This window comes from Camelus bactrianus, chromosome 7 (assembly GCF_048773025.1).
Source record: "Camelus bactrianus isolate YW-2024 breed Bactrian camel chromosome 7, ASM4877302v1, whole genome shotgun sequence".
Lineage (NCBI taxonomy): Eukaryota > Metazoa > Chordata > Mammalia > Artiodactyla > Camelidae > Camelus > Camelus bactrianus.
In genome coordinates, this window is record NC_133545.1 from 12,566,474 (window position 1) to 12,584,896 (window position 18,423).

At 35.9% G+C, this 18,423-nt stretch overlaps 1 protein-coding gene across 2 annotated transcripts in view; it reads left to right on the plus strand.

Annotated features, from left to right (window-relative positions):
- Positions 1–18,423, plus strand: part of KDM7A (lysine demethylase 7A) — a 77,408-nt gene that overhangs the window by 17,676 nt on the left and 41,309 nt on the right. For both annotated transcript variants that reach the window (XM_074366924.1, XM_074366923.1), the window contains exon 2: positions 15,282–15,367. In XM_074366924.1, the coding sequence (XP_074223025.1) occupies positions 15,282–15,367 (86 nt within the window). The remainder of the gene's footprint in view (positions 1–15,281; positions 15,368–18,423) is intronic.

Genomic DNA, 18,423 nt, shown 5'->3' on the forward strand with positions numbered 1-18,423 from the left:
CTTTCTGTGTTTCCATTTCTGCCTCTGTCTCTGCAGTTCTTCACAATGAACGCACTTGAGACTCGGCCTGAGGGCTTTTTCCAGCTACAGGCCCTCAGCAGCTTACACTTGAAACTGGCAGGAAATACTGGGGAGTGAATACCTCTGGGTAGCCCTCGACCATTACTGATTGGGAGACTGTGGATAAACACCTACGTCCTCTTCCATTGGGTGGGACCGCACTGAGGCTCCTCTGTCATCTTCCAGATATCCCCAAAGGGGTAAATGTTCATTAAGTTACCTTGTATGCCTTCTCCCCTTCCCTTTCCCCCCTTTCCTCTCTCCTACCAGTGCTTCCAGGGGTCTTTTGCCATACAAACACTCCCCTCAACTCATGGTCAGGATCTGTCTCTGGGACACTCCAGCCTAAACCAGTAGAAAGCTGTTAATGTGAAGACTGGTCCTAAGTGAATGGTCATGAGAGATAATTGGATTTGGAAGTAGAATTTGGATTTCATTTATCAAATAGCAGAGGGATTTTACATGATGGTCGTGTTCATGTATTAATGCCTGTATGATAAATGTGTTTTCATTTACTCATATTTGTGTGCAGGTTCATTGGGACCATGACTATCAAAGTTGAATATGAAAGCTGCTAACTTATTTCTTTGAATAGTTTTCTGGTCCTGCTTCCTTGAAAAGATGCCTTGACTTGGAATTTATGTGTGATATAATTTTACTTTGAAGCTATTTTATTTCTCCCCTCCTTTATTCCTTTCTCTTTTTTTTCTAGAGTTTTATTATTATTATTATTTTTAATAGGGGTCCTGGGGAATCGAACACAGGACCTCGTGGGTACTAGTCATGTACTCTACCACTGAGCTACACTCGCCCCACCCCTTTATTCCTTTTGAATCTTTTCTTTTCAAAATGCTAGAAACAACCCATAGTAGTAAGTAACCTTTAGCCTGGGAATAATTGCAATGAAGTGTCAACATTTTACAGATTAATTAACATGTAAAAATCTAGCAACCACATTGCTGTTTTTGGGGAATGATATAGTCTATATGAATGAGATTTTCCTATAACTGAAATGTGAATTTCTACACGTGAAATGTGGCTGAATATCCTCAGAAAAGTTAATCATGAGATAAGAAATTCTTTATATGTCAACTATTTTTAGAAGGATTTTTAACAATATGCTATGTTCTTCTTGTTAGAATACTGCACTACTTAATTTTAATGACGAAACATCATGGACCTTAATTATTCTCCATGCTGTGTGAGCTGTTGGCATGTGTTGGACCGTTTGTGCACTAAATTGCCTCAGACCAGTGGGCATTTATTGATAGGGTTTCATCTCCTTCCTTTCTGTATCTTTCTCCTGCTGGCTCTTATTTACTTTGACCAGCCCCCACTGCTGCTTCTAATTTTCTGTGTTTTCTTAACTAGAGGAAAACAAGATTTTGATGGGTAATCAGATAAGAGGGCTTCTTAAATTGCCCACTCTGTCATTATGATACATTGGTGACAGAAGGATGGGCCTAGGCAAGAGTGGAGTCGAGCTATGCAGAAGGGATTTGGCAAATATCGTTTAAGTGGGTTTGACAGGCAAGTTATAATTTTTGAAGGCAGCTCATAATGCTAGATAATACGTTTGAATTCTCACCCTAGGACAGAAGCTCTGCAGGTAAGGGTAGTCCTGGCTCATAGGTAATTTTGCCCAGAAGAAAATGAGATGGCTGGCGTAGAGATATGATGTATCTTGCTGATGTATCTTGCTTCTGGAGATTTTGTATTTTGACAAAATTGTCAGCTCTTTAGGGAAAGGGTACTCAGTCTTTAGGCTTCAGCCTAGAAAGTTTATTTATGATAAAAGAAATTATATTGTGATAAGGGAAATCTGAGACAAACATCTTGATAAATTTCTCTTAAGGTTAAAAAGGTAGTTTTAAAAAGTTTTAATGTATTATCACCTACTCAGTTTTATGTGTGTGCTCATTTGCTCTCCAGTAATGTGTGCTGTAAATGCTTAGTAATGCTATCACTAATTTGGTATCTTCTGTTGTTAAGGGAGTGGTTTCACAAAATGCTTAATATACTGGTGCTTTGTACCAATTGTAAAATTGTAAATTAAAAAAATTGTAGATTAAATCGTAAAATTGTAACACTTGTAATTATAAAAACATTAAATTTATCGTAAATTCTTCACAGCTGGTGAGTCTGATAATTAACTTCTAAAACACATTCCTAAGGTAGAAAATAGTAGCCCCATCTAGATCCCCATCTGGGAAATGCAAAGTGCACATCGACTTGAATTCTCCAGGAAGTCTTGCTGGTAACTGAAGTGATTTGATCCTAGCAAGGGCTCATTCCAACAAATCTCCCCCACTGTTTGCAAATAGTGGATTCCTGGGTTACACCAATTGCAGATAGTGGCCTGGGTTACATAAATTTCTGTCCGACTGGGCTACAAATCGGGGGTATCCATGACCCCCTCTTTAGGTTTGATCATTTGCTCTAACGGCTCACAGAACCCAAGGAAGCACTTTACTTGCTATTACCATTTTATTATAAAGGGTGTTATAAAGGTTACAAATGAAGAGATACATAGGGCAAGGTCCTGAAGGGTCCCACATGCTTCTATCCCTTTGGAGTTTGGGATGTGCCACCCTCTGGCATGTGAATGCATTCACCAACCCCAAAGCCTTCCAAACCCCTTTGGTTAGGGTTTTACGGAGGCCCCACTATGCAGTCATGATTGATAAATCATTGACCATTGGTGATTAACTCGATTCCCAGCTTTTCTCCCCTCCTTGGAGCTTGGGGGGATGGAGCTGAAAGTTGTAATCCTCTAATCACATGGTTGGTTCCTCTGGCAACCTGACCCCATCCTGAAGCTTATCCAGGGGCCCACCCAGAGTCACCTCATTAGCATAAACTCAGGTGTGGTTGAAAGGAACTTGTTATGAATAACAAAAGACATTCTTTTTGCCTGTACTACTCGGGAACTTAGAAGGGTGCTCTTGAACCAGGAATCAGGGATGAAGACCAAATATATGTATTTCTGACTCTATCACAGTATAACCATGGTTTAGTTAAATAATACTAGTCCCCCAATAACATGATTCAAATTTTAGTCACCATAATATATTAAATATGCAAATAAAGTATAGATTTTGCTGCTAGCTCTTCAATATGCAGGTCACGAGTCAGTGTGTGAATGACAGGTGCACATCAGTTCTTCAGTTCACACAGACAGGAGAGGGTGTTGTGCTGCTTCCCTGTTTCCCAGTCATAGTCATGACATATTATGAAGCTGGTAATCGAAAGAGGGAAGTGGTAATAAAGATAAAAGTCCAGCAAAGAAACAAATAGTGAGTTTCCGGAAGTGAAATTTAAATTGAGCATAAATGAAATAATAGAATTAATAACTGATGGTAGGAATGTTGACACTGCTGCCATTTGAGAGACTCTTGTTAGCACTCAGAAGGGTTTAGTGAAGGCAAATTTAACAGCATAATGTTTTAAATTACAGCACACTAAATAAATGTTTTACTAATTTTTTGTTTCTCCGTACATTATAATTAATAGTAAGAGATTTTTTAATGTTTTAACAAACACTTCTGAAGGTTAGGGAACAATTGTAACTTTTCCCCTTGATTCCAAGATAGTTTTGCATGATTTCAACTTGGATGATTATTTTTATGGTCCCACACTAACCCCGGAAAGTGTGAACTGCCTGTATTTTTCTTGTATTTGCCAACAGTCTATCATCTGACCTCTAGTGGAAAGAGAAGAATTACAAAATAAACTTTGAAGAACTTTTAATGATAAATTATCTTTTGAATGACTCTAACATATAAATAGGTAAAAAGTCCTACATATTACACACTTTACATATTGCCCTTACTGTATGTTTTGAAACGGGGTGGTACAGTGTTTGCTGTTGACCCTTTCTGGACAGCTCAGCACTACCCATTTTGCTTTTGTGGGTTCTTCTGGTTTGTATTTCTATTGAAGTTCTTTGAAATTTTCATGTAGAGAGATTTGTTATTATGTCAAGAGTTTCATGATCTAAACCTCTACTCTAACTCATCCTTCATGGAGAGTGAGGAAGCCTGCTAAGAATGTTAAGTAGTCCCCTTTAGAAACCTTAGTTTCTGTCCCAACAGAAAGGTCTCTAAAATGAATTCTTTCTCTTGACTTTGCTTGGAATGTGGTGTCTTCCTTAGATTTGGGCACTGAAGAGTGTTCACAGGAGGAGAAGGGTTATTAGGGAACTAGATCTGCTTGAGTTGACTCCTGTCCTTTATAGCTGACTCACCACTAAGTGTCCTCAATGTAGAAGTTTATGACTTGCTGTTATTTTTTATCCCAGGGTGTGATCTCTTAGCTCTGCATATATTAAATCTTCTGTAGGTGTCATTAGACCTAGAAAATACAGCTTTCCTTCCCATGCTCACAATGAGAAATAAAACTGTCAGCTGGGTTGAAATGAAAATACATGATGGCTTTTGGTTCATCTTTAAAAAATCTGTTTCTATTTATAATCTATTTAATCTATGTATTCTTTTAATAGATACCCTACTTGGAAAATCAAGTTAAGATAGGGGCACTTAGAAGCTATAAGAAAGGAGAACAAAATAAATGGGCATTATATATAAATCTGTAATGAGCAGAGATTCTTTCTGTACAATAAGATTATTATATTTTTCATTGACAAAAAATATGGACATTTCAAAGATAAGATCATGAAAGAAAAATTCATCAGTTATTTATTTTTCCCCCCTCGCATCCATTTTCTGCCCCTTATATTTGCAAAATTCGTACTTAAACTGGTTCCAGGATGGAAGCCCAAACTAATGCCTCCCCAGGGTGCTTGGAACTTCTGCTTTGTGTCAGTCCGTAGATGTTTTGTGAGCATCTGCTTTGTAGTCAGCATCAGGTAGATCTGTGGGGGAGAGGAAATTCTGAATTATTAAATTTTACTCATGTCTTTAAAGTCTAATTGGAGTAGCAGGGTTTCCATAGGAGGCAGCGGTGAATGAGGTATGGCGCTTGCCCAAATGCTGCTTGTCTGCTGGGCTGTCTGCAAAAGAGTTACCTGGGGAACCTGTTAAAAATGAAGATTATTGAGCCCCACCCATTAACTTTTCCCTGTAGATCTAACATGAAGCTCAAGAACATGTATTTTTTTCTTTTAAAAAATAAACAATGCATGGGAAAAAGATGTAGAAAGTTATATGGTGAAAGAAATTCTCTCTCCTCCATTCTGCATCCATTCAGTTTTCCTTTCCAGAGGCAATCACTCTTACAAGTTTTTTGTGTATTGTTCTGGACATATACTCTGTATTTACAAACACATATGTATGGGGGGGTGGGGCATGCTGTTCTGCACCTGGCTTTTGTTGCTTTACAGCATCTCTTGAATATCTTTTGATATCCCTTCTTGAAGAGCTGCCTCATTGTTATGAAAGGCTGCCTTGCACAGCTTGTAAAAGCACTACAGGAGATTCTAATGCATGGCCAGGTTTGGAGCCACAGATAGACTGTTAAATGGGTTTAGAAAAGCTTTTCTTGGAATGTTAATTCCTTGTCTTGTGTTTCTCAGCAAGGAACTGGACTCGGCAAATATTTCATGTACTTCTTGATTCAAGTTGCTTTAGGACAAATTTTTGCATGCTTTTCTTTTGCTATAGTTATTAGGTAGAATTCATCAGTCGAAATATATGAAGGCAGTGGTGTACATAGTCATGGCATAGTTTTTAATTACTTCCTTTATTAATTTAAGGACATTGCCAAGCAAACCTTTGTGTAATTCTTACTGTTTATCCTTTATCATCATGGCAAGTTTTTTCCCCCAAGATGATTTACAGAGTTCTTATTAAATGCCATCCACAAATGAATATTACTTGAGAATGTATTTGCTTTTTCACTGGTTGTAAGTAATTTGTAAGTATAGTCTGTCTCCCTGAAATGGCAGATCCATTGGGCACTATTTGCAATATAGCTTTCCTTTGTTTCTGTAGGCATACTCCATACAACGCCGGACAGGCAGAAAGTAAATTGCTAAAGAGAAGTAAGAAAGTATTAGCTTGAGAGACTGAATGGCTAGTGAAATGACCACAGGATGGTGAAAGCAAATATATTTAGCTTTTTGAATATTTCAGAAGTTTAAAACGCCTTTTATTTCTTCAAGGCATTCTAATAGAAATTACTGCCTTTCTGAGATAACAGTTTATTTATGCTTATGTGTAAAGAGTTTTAATCCGTTTACCGTTTACATTGCTTACTCTGTACGCAGGTGTCACATAGACAGTGACAAGCAGAACAAGCATGTTTTCTGTGCTCTAGAAGTAATGTATCAGCATGTAAATTATATTTGATGTGTATATTTCACAATTAATCTTGGAACAGATTTTATTAGAAGCTAGTCAACAATTTTCAGCTTTTTAAGGCATGTATTTTGTATCAGTGAGCTCACCTATTGGTTCTTCAGTCCCTCTTATTTTTCCTTTTATGTTCTTCGTTCAGTTCCTTTTTATATTGTCTACCTCCCTCATCCTTATTAACATAGATGTTCTTAGGCAGCTGGTTAGAAATAACTCAGGAAGCCCTAGGACAGTTGGAAACATAAGCTAGCTCTTAGAAGTAGGAAAATTGTCTAATTTTCTGAGATTATTATGAACTGAAGGAATTTAGTCCACAGTATACCCTTCATTCAAAATTCTTGTTAAATATAGTTAAGCACATAATATGCCAGTAAATAGCTTTAATGTGTCAAAAATACAATCTTGAAATATGCCATACTCAACTTGTAAAGAAAAGCACTTAATTTTATGAAAGTAGTGTTGTATGTCAGCAAGAAAATAACAGAAGTTGGGTTATTCTGAACCACAGATCTAATTATAAATTACTAGTTTGAGTTCCACTGATAATATTTCACATGTGCAAATTATAAATTTTTACTTTAGCTAATATCTGATAATAAAGTATCTTAGGGTTAAAACTGCATACAACGTAATTTAACAGTGAAAATGCCTATTGACATTCTAGTACTTTTAGTATGAATGTCAACCTGTTAAGCCAGTACTGGTTAGGAGAGTAAGATTTTTGGACCAGCAAAACCATTGTTCTACAGTTTCATTTTAAGCATTGTATGTTTATTAACAAGTAATTTTCTTAACTCTTTTGAGGGAAATACTGTCTTTATCTCCATTTTTACAGATGAGACAAAAAAATACAGACAGACAATGAAAGTTATGCAAAGTCACACAGCTACTAAGTGGAGTAGCCCACTGACATAGGCAGACTGACTCCAGAGAACTCAACCATCAAAAAGTAATTAAAAATTGAAAACGAATTATCCTCTTCTTCTCTTAAAGAATGGCCGTGTGAGTGTCTAATGTGTGGTCTGAGGAGACATCACTGAAGAAAAAAATAGTAAGCCTAATCGTAAAGCCAAGTTTCCTGCTTAGACTCAGACCTTACAGGTAATAAGCCCAGAGCCGTATGAGCTGTGACTGGTACCTAAGAGAAACATAGTAGTATTAATGGCTACTATTTAGTACTGAGTATGTTCACTGTCCTGTTGCTTACTGTATGCTAAGCCATGTGCTTTGCATGCTTACATACAGTGTCCTATTTAATCCTAGGGGAATTCCTGCTCAGAGGGATTAAGAAATTTGCTCAAAGTCAAAACTAGTGGAGCTAGAAATCAAACCAGGCTTTTCTAATTCCAAAATCTATGCATACCACTGAAGCCAGTAGACATCTGTTTTTTCTGGTGGCATGGAACTAGACTGGATAGGCCTTGCTGGCTTATAGCTGTCCCAAGGCCTCAGCTGACCTGAGGGTTATGATATGAAAGGACATATGAAGAGCTGGTTATAAATTATCCTCTATATTCCAGGTGTTAATTCACCTCAAAGGCCACTGCCCCTCCCCCTTGCTGATATTTGTGTGGGGCGTTGAGGGTTGCACAATGGGTAACTCAGTCCTCTACAAAGAAGCCGTAAAAATCACCTTTGGATAAGAAGGTGAACTTTTGCAACACAGGTGAAAACTTGCACTGAAGCAAAATTTAGAATTTCATTACTACATTTTTCTACCATCTAAGGAAAGGTAAAAAATCTACTAATTCATACATTCAAAGATCTTTCCCTTTTTACCAACTCTCTTGTCTTTAGTTCTTATACCAAATTCTTAAAAAATTCAAGCACAACAGACTTTTTTTAAAAAAAAAAGCTGCTTGTAATTTTACCATAACGTATCAGTTTTCAAATAAGCTTTCAGCACAGTTAATAAGGGAAATTTACTGGGATCATCCTGTTGAGAGGGCACTATATTTGGTACTGAGAGAAGTCTTGAGCTCAACTCAGGAAATAGGGTGTATAAAAAAGCCCAGTATTAGACAGAAATGAGGGAAAATGTGTGTCAGTAAAATGTTGAAGGACTTTCCGTGAGGTGAGCTGGTGAAGTTTCACCAAGGAGGAGGAATTTGAGTTGGTTCTTGAAGACTAGATAATGTAATAAGATTGCTTGGTGAGGAATGGAGAGAGCATTTGAAGCAAGAGGAATATCTAATGAAGTCCACTGGCAGGAAGGTCTTAAAGAATGTGGCCACCCACTCCTCTAACACCGAGAGTAGAGAATATAAATGGGAGCATTATCCAAGAGGAAAAAAGAGAATGTTTGGCAGATTCCAGGGAATTCTGGTTAGTCATTAATTCAATTCTGTTCTCGTCAAGTGTCAAAAAAAAATGCCAGCTAAGCAACAATTTCAGAAGATTAAGACAATAGAAAGTGCTAAAGTTGTCACTGTCCCACTCACCAAATGGCAATGAGGCTGTTCTATAGATGGAAGCTATTCAGCAAAGGGCAGATTGTCACCCCTATAAGAAAACAACCCCCCCCACACACAGTGGTCTAATAAACGTTGAATACTTTGCCATTAGGAAAACACGGAGCGATTTGTATATGAAGGCAAGTGTTATAAGAGAAATAGAGTGAGAGCCTAAAGGAGGGTTGAAAGTGATTCTTAGAAAATTTGCTTTCAGAGTTCTGCGTTTTATGTGTCCTACTGCATTTGCTCTTAATGTATCTGTTAACGCTCTAGTGTGTTAGAATTCTTTTAATGGAGGTGAGGGGTGGAGGAAATTATCCCTCCCTCTGAGAGAGAAACTGAAGTAACCTTCTAGGTTTAGGGACATTTAATTTTTATGTTTAATTTGATTTTTAAATTACATTTTATGTGATTAATATAAAAGATTATTGTTCAGATCCACTGATTTATCAGAGTTACTGTTTTTACTAATTTACCATATTTATTATTAAGTTCTGAAATTTTTTAAATAAATAAAAGCTATAAATGTTTTGCCAGTTGGCTAGAATTGGTCACAGCCTGAAGATATCACTGACATTTTAGTAAAAGAGAATATATAGGGTGAGTGTGGCAGTGAAGAGTAGACGCTGGAAAGAGGAACCGTGGATCTTTGAGGATCATTAGTCAAGTTTTGCCTAAAGTGTCCTTAATTACTTGGAATGTCCCTACCATCTCTTTTCTTCCCTAAGCTTTATGGGAATCACCCTTACATAAGTATTGTAGATATAAATAGACACGTTTATGATACATGCTGGTTTAGGTTTTCCAGGACATATCTAACAGCTTTTTCTCACTTACTTCTTTTGGTGTAAGCATCACTTTTTTAAGAAGAAAGAATATGGCCACAGTCAAGGTACAACAAGACAAACTAAGTTTCTGGAAGTGTCAAGTCGGCTTCTGGGGTCTGAGTTTCTTTTCTGGTCGCAGTGCAGCACCTGTTACTGACGATGAATGAGCCTCACTTTCAGCATCCGGGAAGTCTGGTTTTGAATTCTGTTTCATTGAGTGTGGAGGTACCTCGCACTCGTCTTCTCACATAGGTGCCATGACTGTTTTCCTTGCTTCATTTCAGCCGCCTGCTGTTAGTACACTCTTTTCCTTGTCACTGTAATGGACGGTCCTACTTCAGAAACCTCAGATCCTGAACATTCCACTCTTAGAGCATAATCTCTCCTGTTACAGGTCACTTGTTCAAGGCCCTTCACTGAGTCAGTGCTCAGAGCACACAGACCCCTCAGACCATCTCACTGTCTCTCACTACCTTCTTCCGTCTTCACATCCCTTTTGTCCAGCTTAGATTTCACGATTCATTATTATATTATCTCCCTTGAAAATATCCTCACTCCCTTTCTAGTCTTTGCTTACAAAACCCCAACTCTGGATAGACCCAGCTTCTTCCTCTGGGCCTGCACCACATGGACGAGCATTGCTGAAGAAACAGTCACACAACTGTGCCGAGATGGTTTCACTCGGAATTCGTTGTCATAGACCTCAAGTGGAGTCTCAGCACTGCCTAGCTATGTTACTGTTTTCTGGTCTTTCATTTTTCAGATCAGCTGTTTTGTACTTTCCTTCCTCACACTACTCTGCTACTTCCCAGACTCACTGATTATCTCACACCAACCTAAGCTGAGCCTTCAGACTATAGTGTGATGTCCAGTTTATCTATTTTTTGGGGGTCCCTCGTGCTTTTGGTGCTGGGTCTAAGAGATCACTTTCTGATTCAAGGCTATGAAGATTTATTCCTATACTTTATTCGAGGAGTTTTATCATTTTAGTTCTTACTATGGTATATGGTATATGTTCTTACTATGGTGTATGTACTAGGTATATGACCCATTTGAGTTAATTTTTCTATATTGTGTGTGGTGGATATCCAACTGCATTCTTTTGCATGTATTTGTCTCAGTACCATTTGGTGAAAAGACTATTCTTTCCCCATTGGATGGTCATGGCCTTCTTGTGGAAAATCAGTTGTTCCTAAATGGTAGGGTTTATTTCTGGACTCTCAATTCTGTTCCACTGGTCTGTATGTCAGTACCACACTGTCTTGATTATTGTCACTTTGTAAGAAAGTTTTGAAATTGGGAAGTCTGACTTCTCTATCCATTGATTCTTAACTTTCTTTAGGTTACAGAAGCCCTGCTGGATATCTTATAGAAAACTGTGGACCCAGTATGTTGTACATAAATATGTAGAAAGTTTTGCATAAGGTTTATTTTGTTGGATTGGAAATTGATAGTTTTTCAGATAAAATATACTTTTTAAACAATTAGCATATTCACCTTTGCTTTCTGTGGAAATAAATGAAGTATATCTAAGTTGGAGAAATAAAACCAAAGAAATTTCAGTTCTACTAAAAGTAAATTGCAAATACTTGATTCAGTTACATACATGATTGAATATTCAAATGGTAATATATTATTTTTGACAACTGGTTTTGACTTTTTTTGGTCTTTTATTGCATCAAACTCTATTCAGACTCAAAGACCTTATGGAAGCAGTTGTACTGGAGTTCTCAGATGCGAGTAGGTTTTTTGGGGGTATCCACAATCTCTAAGATTCATTGCTTTCGGTATTTTGTTGTAGTTGCTAGATGAATACATTACAAGGTTTTTGTTTGCTTAATCTTTTTATATAATGGTAGATAGAATTTTATCCTTTAAAGTATTTTAATTGTGAAATAACATGGGAAAGTGTCTAAAACATAAACGTATAATTTCACGAGTAATTATAAAACGTACACCCTTGTAATAACAACCCAGGATGCCTCCCCTCAGTCCTCTCCAGATCACAACTCCCTAGAGGAAACCACGTTCCTACTGTTATGAGCCATCTCTTCCCTGCTTTTCTTTATAGTTTAATCCCTAAACACTGTACTTCAGCTTTGCCTGGTTTTGAACTTTATGAATGAATTGAACACACTGTGTATATTCTTGTCTTTTTTTTTTTAACATAATGTTGACATGCATAGAATTCATTCAGTTATCGCATGAGTCTATAGTTCTTTCATTTTTATTGTATAGAATTCCATTGTGAGCGATACTGCAGTTTATGCATTTTACTGTGATAGGCTATTAGAAATAACGATTCTAGTCTTTCCTGTAGTGTCCTTGTGCTCATGTGCATGAGTTTCTCTGAGACATATGGATGTACCTAAAATATGTCTTGATACCTGGTAGAGCATTTGCTTCCTTCCCCAGGAATGCCTTGCATATTCTTGGCCCTTTACATTTTCATATCAGTTTTTAGAATCAGCTTGTCAGGTTCCACAGATATTGGTTAAATTTAATCTATAAATCACTTTGAGGAAAATTAGTATCTTTACATATTGAACTTCAAATCGATGAATGATTTATATCTCCATTTATATAATAAGGTCTTTAAAGTCTCTTAATAATGTTATATTTTTCCTTAATGTGGTCTTGAGTAGTTTTTGTTAAATTTCAGCATACTTGACATTTTTTTTTTCTGCAGTTGTGCATGGTGTTTTATTTCACTTTTTAGGTTTATGTTGGTATATGGAAATATTACTTTTTATGTGCTGATATTGTATCTAGCAACTTTTCTTTTGATTGATTCTTGTAATTTACCTATAGATTGTTTTGCATTTTTTGCCTGATAACCGTAATATTTGCAATGACATCTTTGTTTTTTCTTTCCCAATCCGTATACCTTTTAATTCTTTTTCTTATTTTACTGCACCAGCTTGACTTTCCAGGATAACATTTTCTAGAAATGGTAACATCAGGCATTCTTGTCTTGCTCTTATCTCAAAGAGACCGCTTTCATGTTATTTGCATAGAAGTTTTTAGAAGTACTCGTTATCAGATTTTGAAGGTATCCGTGCACTTTTAATTTTCTAGGGGGTTTTGTTTGCTTTTTTAATCATAAGCAAATTTTGAATTTTATCAGATACTTGTCCTGCTTCTTTTTAAATGATCATTTTTTTCTTTTAATCTATTAATGTGGCAAATTTCACAAATTAAATTTTTTACTGTTAAAACCACCTTGGATTCCTGAGATAGACCAAACTTGGTGTTTGCATCTTTGCTCATAAATGAATGTCTTGTAATTTTCTTTCCTTGTATCATCCTTTCCAAGTTTGAATAGCAAGCTTATGCTATCATAAAGTGAGTTAGGAAGTAAATGTTTTCTTTTTTTTCCTACTCTCTGGTGCAAATTTTATATAATGTTGGAATTATTTCTTTCTTGAATATTTTATAGAAGTTTCCTGTGAGGTCATTTGGGCCTGGGATTTTTTTGTAGGGGGACAATTTTTAAAATTGTAAGTAACAGTTACAGGATTATTCAAATATCCTATTGTCTTTGATTCAGGTTTGCCTGTTTTATCTATGATTTCAAATTGTTTAGCATAAAATTGTTCATAATACCCTCTTTTATATTTAATGTCTATAGAACTTAAAATTTTCTCCCTCTTTTCATTCCTAATATTGGTTATTTAAGTTTTATCTCATTTTACTAAAGCTTCCTAGAGGTGTGCCAATTTTGTAAGTCTTTTCAAAGAATCAATTTTTGGCTTCAGTTCTCTGTTGTATCTTCATTTTCTGTGTCATCAATTCTGCTCTTTTAGTTTGCCTTCTGCCTGTATTTTTAAGGTTTATTTTGCTATTCTTTTTGTAACTTCTTGGGATAGATTCTTTTTGTAACTTCTTGAGGTAGAGCTTATTGGCTTATTAATTTTAACCTCTTTTTTTTCCCAGTACATACATGTCAAGCTATACATTTCTGTTTATAAGTTCTACATCTGGCAGGTTGAGTTATGTAGTATTTTCATTAGTGTCCAGCTCAAAATAATTTTTAGAGTTTTATTATGATTTATCTTTTGACTAGGGTTATTTAGAAGTTTATTTCTTAATTTCTAAACACGTGAAGATTTTCTGTTTAACTTTTTGTCATTGGTTTCTATCTTAATTGAACTGTGGCCAGAGAATTTCTAATTTCAGATCTTCAGATTTGGCTGTGGCCCAGTGTATGGTCGCTTGCTGTGAATGGTTCGTGTGTGCTTGAAAGGAAATTTGTGTTCTGTGGATGCTGGGTGTTGGATTTAAGTGTTCATTAGGCCATGTTTTTTAATCCTGCAATTCGAATCTCGTGTATTTCACAGATCTTTGTTTTGCCTGCTTATTCTATCAGATACTGAATTGTCAAAATCTCACTACTCTTATGTCCTTCTAGTGAATTTAAATTTTTATTATTATAAGGTGAACATGTTTTTCTCGTTACATTTTTTGCTTTAGATTCTATGTTGCTCAATATAGCTGTCCTTTCTTTTGATTACTATTGTTGTGGTGTTTGTTTGCTCATCTGTTACTTTCAGTCTTTCTGTGTCCTTGTTTTATGTGTCTCCTATAACCAGCAAATTGTATTGTTTCAGTCCAGCCATATACTCTGCCTCTTAACTTGAACATTTAGTGCATTTGCATTGCATTGCAATTACTGATATATTTGAATTTATACTCCCATCTTATTTTGGTCATTCTGTCTCTTTTCCTCTGTTTTCTCCCTTTTTTAAAAAAATCACACTAGTGGCAGGGGAATCTGCCTGGAATTTGGGAGCTATGCTCTATGTTTCTGTTCTTGTAGTTGTCTTGTACTTTCAAGATGTCACTATATAGTTTTTTCAGTCCTTAGTTGGTTCCCTTAAGCTTTATTTTTATTTAAGTTCCATTGCTGCATACTCCATGAAATGGAGTACTATTTCAGATACAGTGCCTCGAACTAATTTAAGTGGTTAATTAGGGATATGAGACCTAAAGCAGAACTGTTAGGACTCAGTGCTCTCACCATGTCTGTGACATTACCCAAACTTACTAATCACCTCTAGCTGATGGCAGCCATATTTTACAGTTAGGTGGTGTTTTATTCTGCTCAGGGAGGGAAGAAAGAGTGGAGGAGAGAAGAGACAGGAGATAGAGAGAGAGTGTCTGTGAGCTAGCTCTCTGGTGTCTTCTCTTAAAGGGACACTAATCCTATTGGATTAAGGCCCCCGCCCTTGTAACCTCATTTAACCTTAATTATTTCCGTAGAGGCCCTATTTCCAAATACATTCACACTGGAGGTTACAGTTTCAGCATATGAATTTTGGAGGGACACAAACATTGAGCCCATAACAGGTGGCATTTACTTAATGGTTGAGGGTCCTACGGTTTATAATTATGTTACTTCCAATGTCTCTACTGCTGCTAATAGTGAATTACTTTCCATGTATTTGGGTGTATTCTCCCCTGCAGTTATTCAGCAAGTATGTAGGGAAGAGAGTAAAATTTGTTCTTGCATATGCTTCTATACTCTACAAAATGTGTTGGTGAGGTAGTTGTACATTTCTCAGCAGTTAGTTAATTAAAGATTTTCACCTTATATACATATTGGCTTAATTTTTTTTTTATTTTAGCTGTGTTGGGGTAGAAGAACATCATGCTGTTGACATTGACCTGTATCACTGTCCCAACTGTGCAGTTCTACATGGCTCCTCCTTGAGTAAGTACTAGAAGCATAAATAAAAATTGATGTTTCAAACTTAGTATGTATATGACAATACTTTAATGATATTCTGACTAGTTATATTACACCTACCAAGAACTATAAGGAAGAGTTTTTCAGAAGATGTTGAGAAGACAAGTATTGTTTGAATTATTAAATAACTTTAAGTGAAAAAAAAATACTATCATTCTTAATTGCCAGTGCAAAGCCTGCAAACTCAAATATGTATTTTCAAAGCTTTCAATTTAAGTGCAATAAAGTAAAATTTTTCTGATTTTGAAAACTGATTTCATCTGTTTTTATCTCTTTATACATTAAAGAAAAGAATGATAACTAGACTTATCATGGTGATCGTTAGTAAATGTAGAGAAGTATCGCATTACTGTGTTGTGTACTAGGGACTAACATAGTGTTGTTGGTCAATTATGCTTCAAAGACAGACAAATTCATAGAAAAAGAGAAGAGATATGTGGTTACCAGAGGCAGGGGGTGGAGTGAGAGGAAATTTGATGAAGTCAAAAGGTACAGACTTCCAGTTATAAGATAAATAGGTACTAAGGATGTACAACATGATAAATATAATTAACACTGCTGTATGTTATATATGAAAGTTGTTAAGAAAGTGGATCCTAAGAGTTCTAATCACAGGAAAATTTTTTTTTTCTATTTTATTTTGTATCTACATGAGAAGATGGATATTCTCTAAACTTATTGTGGTAATCATCATGATGTAATAAATAAATCAGATTTATGCTCTACGACTTAAACGTATACAGTGCTGTATGTTAATTTTATTGATAAAATTGGAAGAAGAAGAAAAAAATCTTTCAGTAACATTTAGGACATTGTATAGGTTAAGGCTACGGCACCCACATGCATTATATTTTTAGTAGAAAATTAGGGCATTGATATGCTAAAGTGCTACTTCAGTTCTCCGAATTTGGTCATAATGTTGAGTATGGTCCAGAGTCCTGCCCAGCAATCCTCTGTGATTGAAACAACCTCCCTACAGTCTTCTTCCCAAGAAGACAGAGGCCAGACCGAGTCTCTGTCCGCACTCTTCTTGAGGGGCAAGGGCACAAGCAGGGGAGCTCTTGCGTCCTCTGCACCAGCAACACATATGAATGATTTTTATTGTTAGCCTTTTACAAAGGCTTCAGAAGAATAGATTGGAATATTAATTGTTGTTGCATAAATATGAGAGTATAGAAAAAATTTTAAGGGCTTTGGATTATAAGTATTTCTTTTCTTAAAAATTTAGACTGTATGCTATTGTTTTTGTGTTCATAAAACTAGAGAAAGACTGTAGACTTAGTCACTTTAGAACTGAAAGGAACCTTTTTCTTTTTTTTAATTTTATTTTTTATTGAAGTATAGTTGATTTATAGTGTTAGTTTCAGGTGTACAGCAAAGTGATTCAGTTATACATATACATATATATTTTTTCAGATTCTTTTTCATTGTAGCTTATTACAAGAAATTGAATATAGTTCCTTGTACTTTACAGTAGGTTGAAAGGAACCTTTTTCTGACGAATATACCTTGATACACACTTGGGTCAGATGAGGGTAACCTATTCAACCTCTTTATTTTGAATGCAGCTTTTTTCTTAGTAGTTTTTTAAAATGGAAATTTTGTTCTGAGGTTATGGGCAAGTAATTTTTCAAAAGAGACAGCAGCAACTGACTGCTTATCTGTTTTACTAGAAATATTAATAATTTACCTCATTTCTTTGTGAGAGATTTAACAATTTAAGCTATATGAATACATTAAAATATTTCCTTATAAAATAGAGATTATCCTTTTTGTTAGTTCTGCAGTATAAAGTTTGAGGTTAGCAAATTGGTAGAATTGTTACATGTGTAGTAGACTATTTACTGTCATAAATGTCTTAAAAGTTCTTATTTTGTGTGGTACTGAAGTATATAAAATATAACTTGAAGTAATTACTGACCAAGTGTAATTCTTGGAGGAAATAAATAATACTGGGTTTTATGTCAAGAAGGGAAATGGAACTAAAATGTAAGTTTTAATTTAGAATTTAAGTAAATAACCCCAAAATGAAGTAATTGGACTATAATTTCTGTGAAATGTTAAATGGGTTGCTATGAGGCAGAATAATGTAGTGTTTAAAACACTACTACATGTAATGCACTCTATTTCCTTTTTTCCTATATGATTTAATTTTTTTAAAAGCTTGTTGTGCTCACTAAATTGATATCACAATCCATAATGGATCTTGACCTGCACTTTGAATAACAATGCTTCAGAGAGAAGCTTGACTATTACCTGCCCCTTCATGTGCTTCTCATCCTTAAATAACAGCAAATCAGGCATGGCTGTCTTCTGGGCAAAAGTCCAACTTTCTAAGTACCCATAAGGAAAATGCCCAGGATCCAGTAATCCGTTTCATCTTTTTTTTTCTTTTAATATATTTTTATTGAAGTATAGTCAGTTTATTTAAGGCTCAGCTGCCCCACCCCTCACCCTTAATTGGGTAATCCCTTTTGATCCCTTTCTCTCTGCTCTTAAGCCTCTCTTGCTTGCCACCAAGGGTTTCCCATTTTGTTGAGTTCCCCAGGAATCCTTTACTACAGATAACATTGAGATAGTATAATGTCCATTAATATGGTGAATTTAGACTTTAGCGTTTTATTGGGAATTAAGAACTCTAATAGAGGGCCAGTATCAGAACTTGCCCAATACTTAAACACGTGTTCTCAGTGGCCCTCAGGCACAAGCAGTCCGAACTCAGTTTCCTCTCCTTTCCCTCTGACCACTATTGACGTATTCTTTCACTGACCTCCTTCCTTTAAGAAATTCGGTCATCTCTTGCAGTAGCTGATTTTACGTGTTAAGCATGTTGGCCCAACAGGACAATTTTTCTGTTAACATCCTGCAAGTCAGCACATTTAAAAGGAAAGAAAAGTGACTGACAGCTTATTGGTTGCCCCAGGCACTGTGCTAAGAGGTACTAGACTTGTGTTATCTCCTTTGATATCTGTAACACCTTGATGTGAGAAAAATTATCTTACTAGCCCTTTCATGCAGCT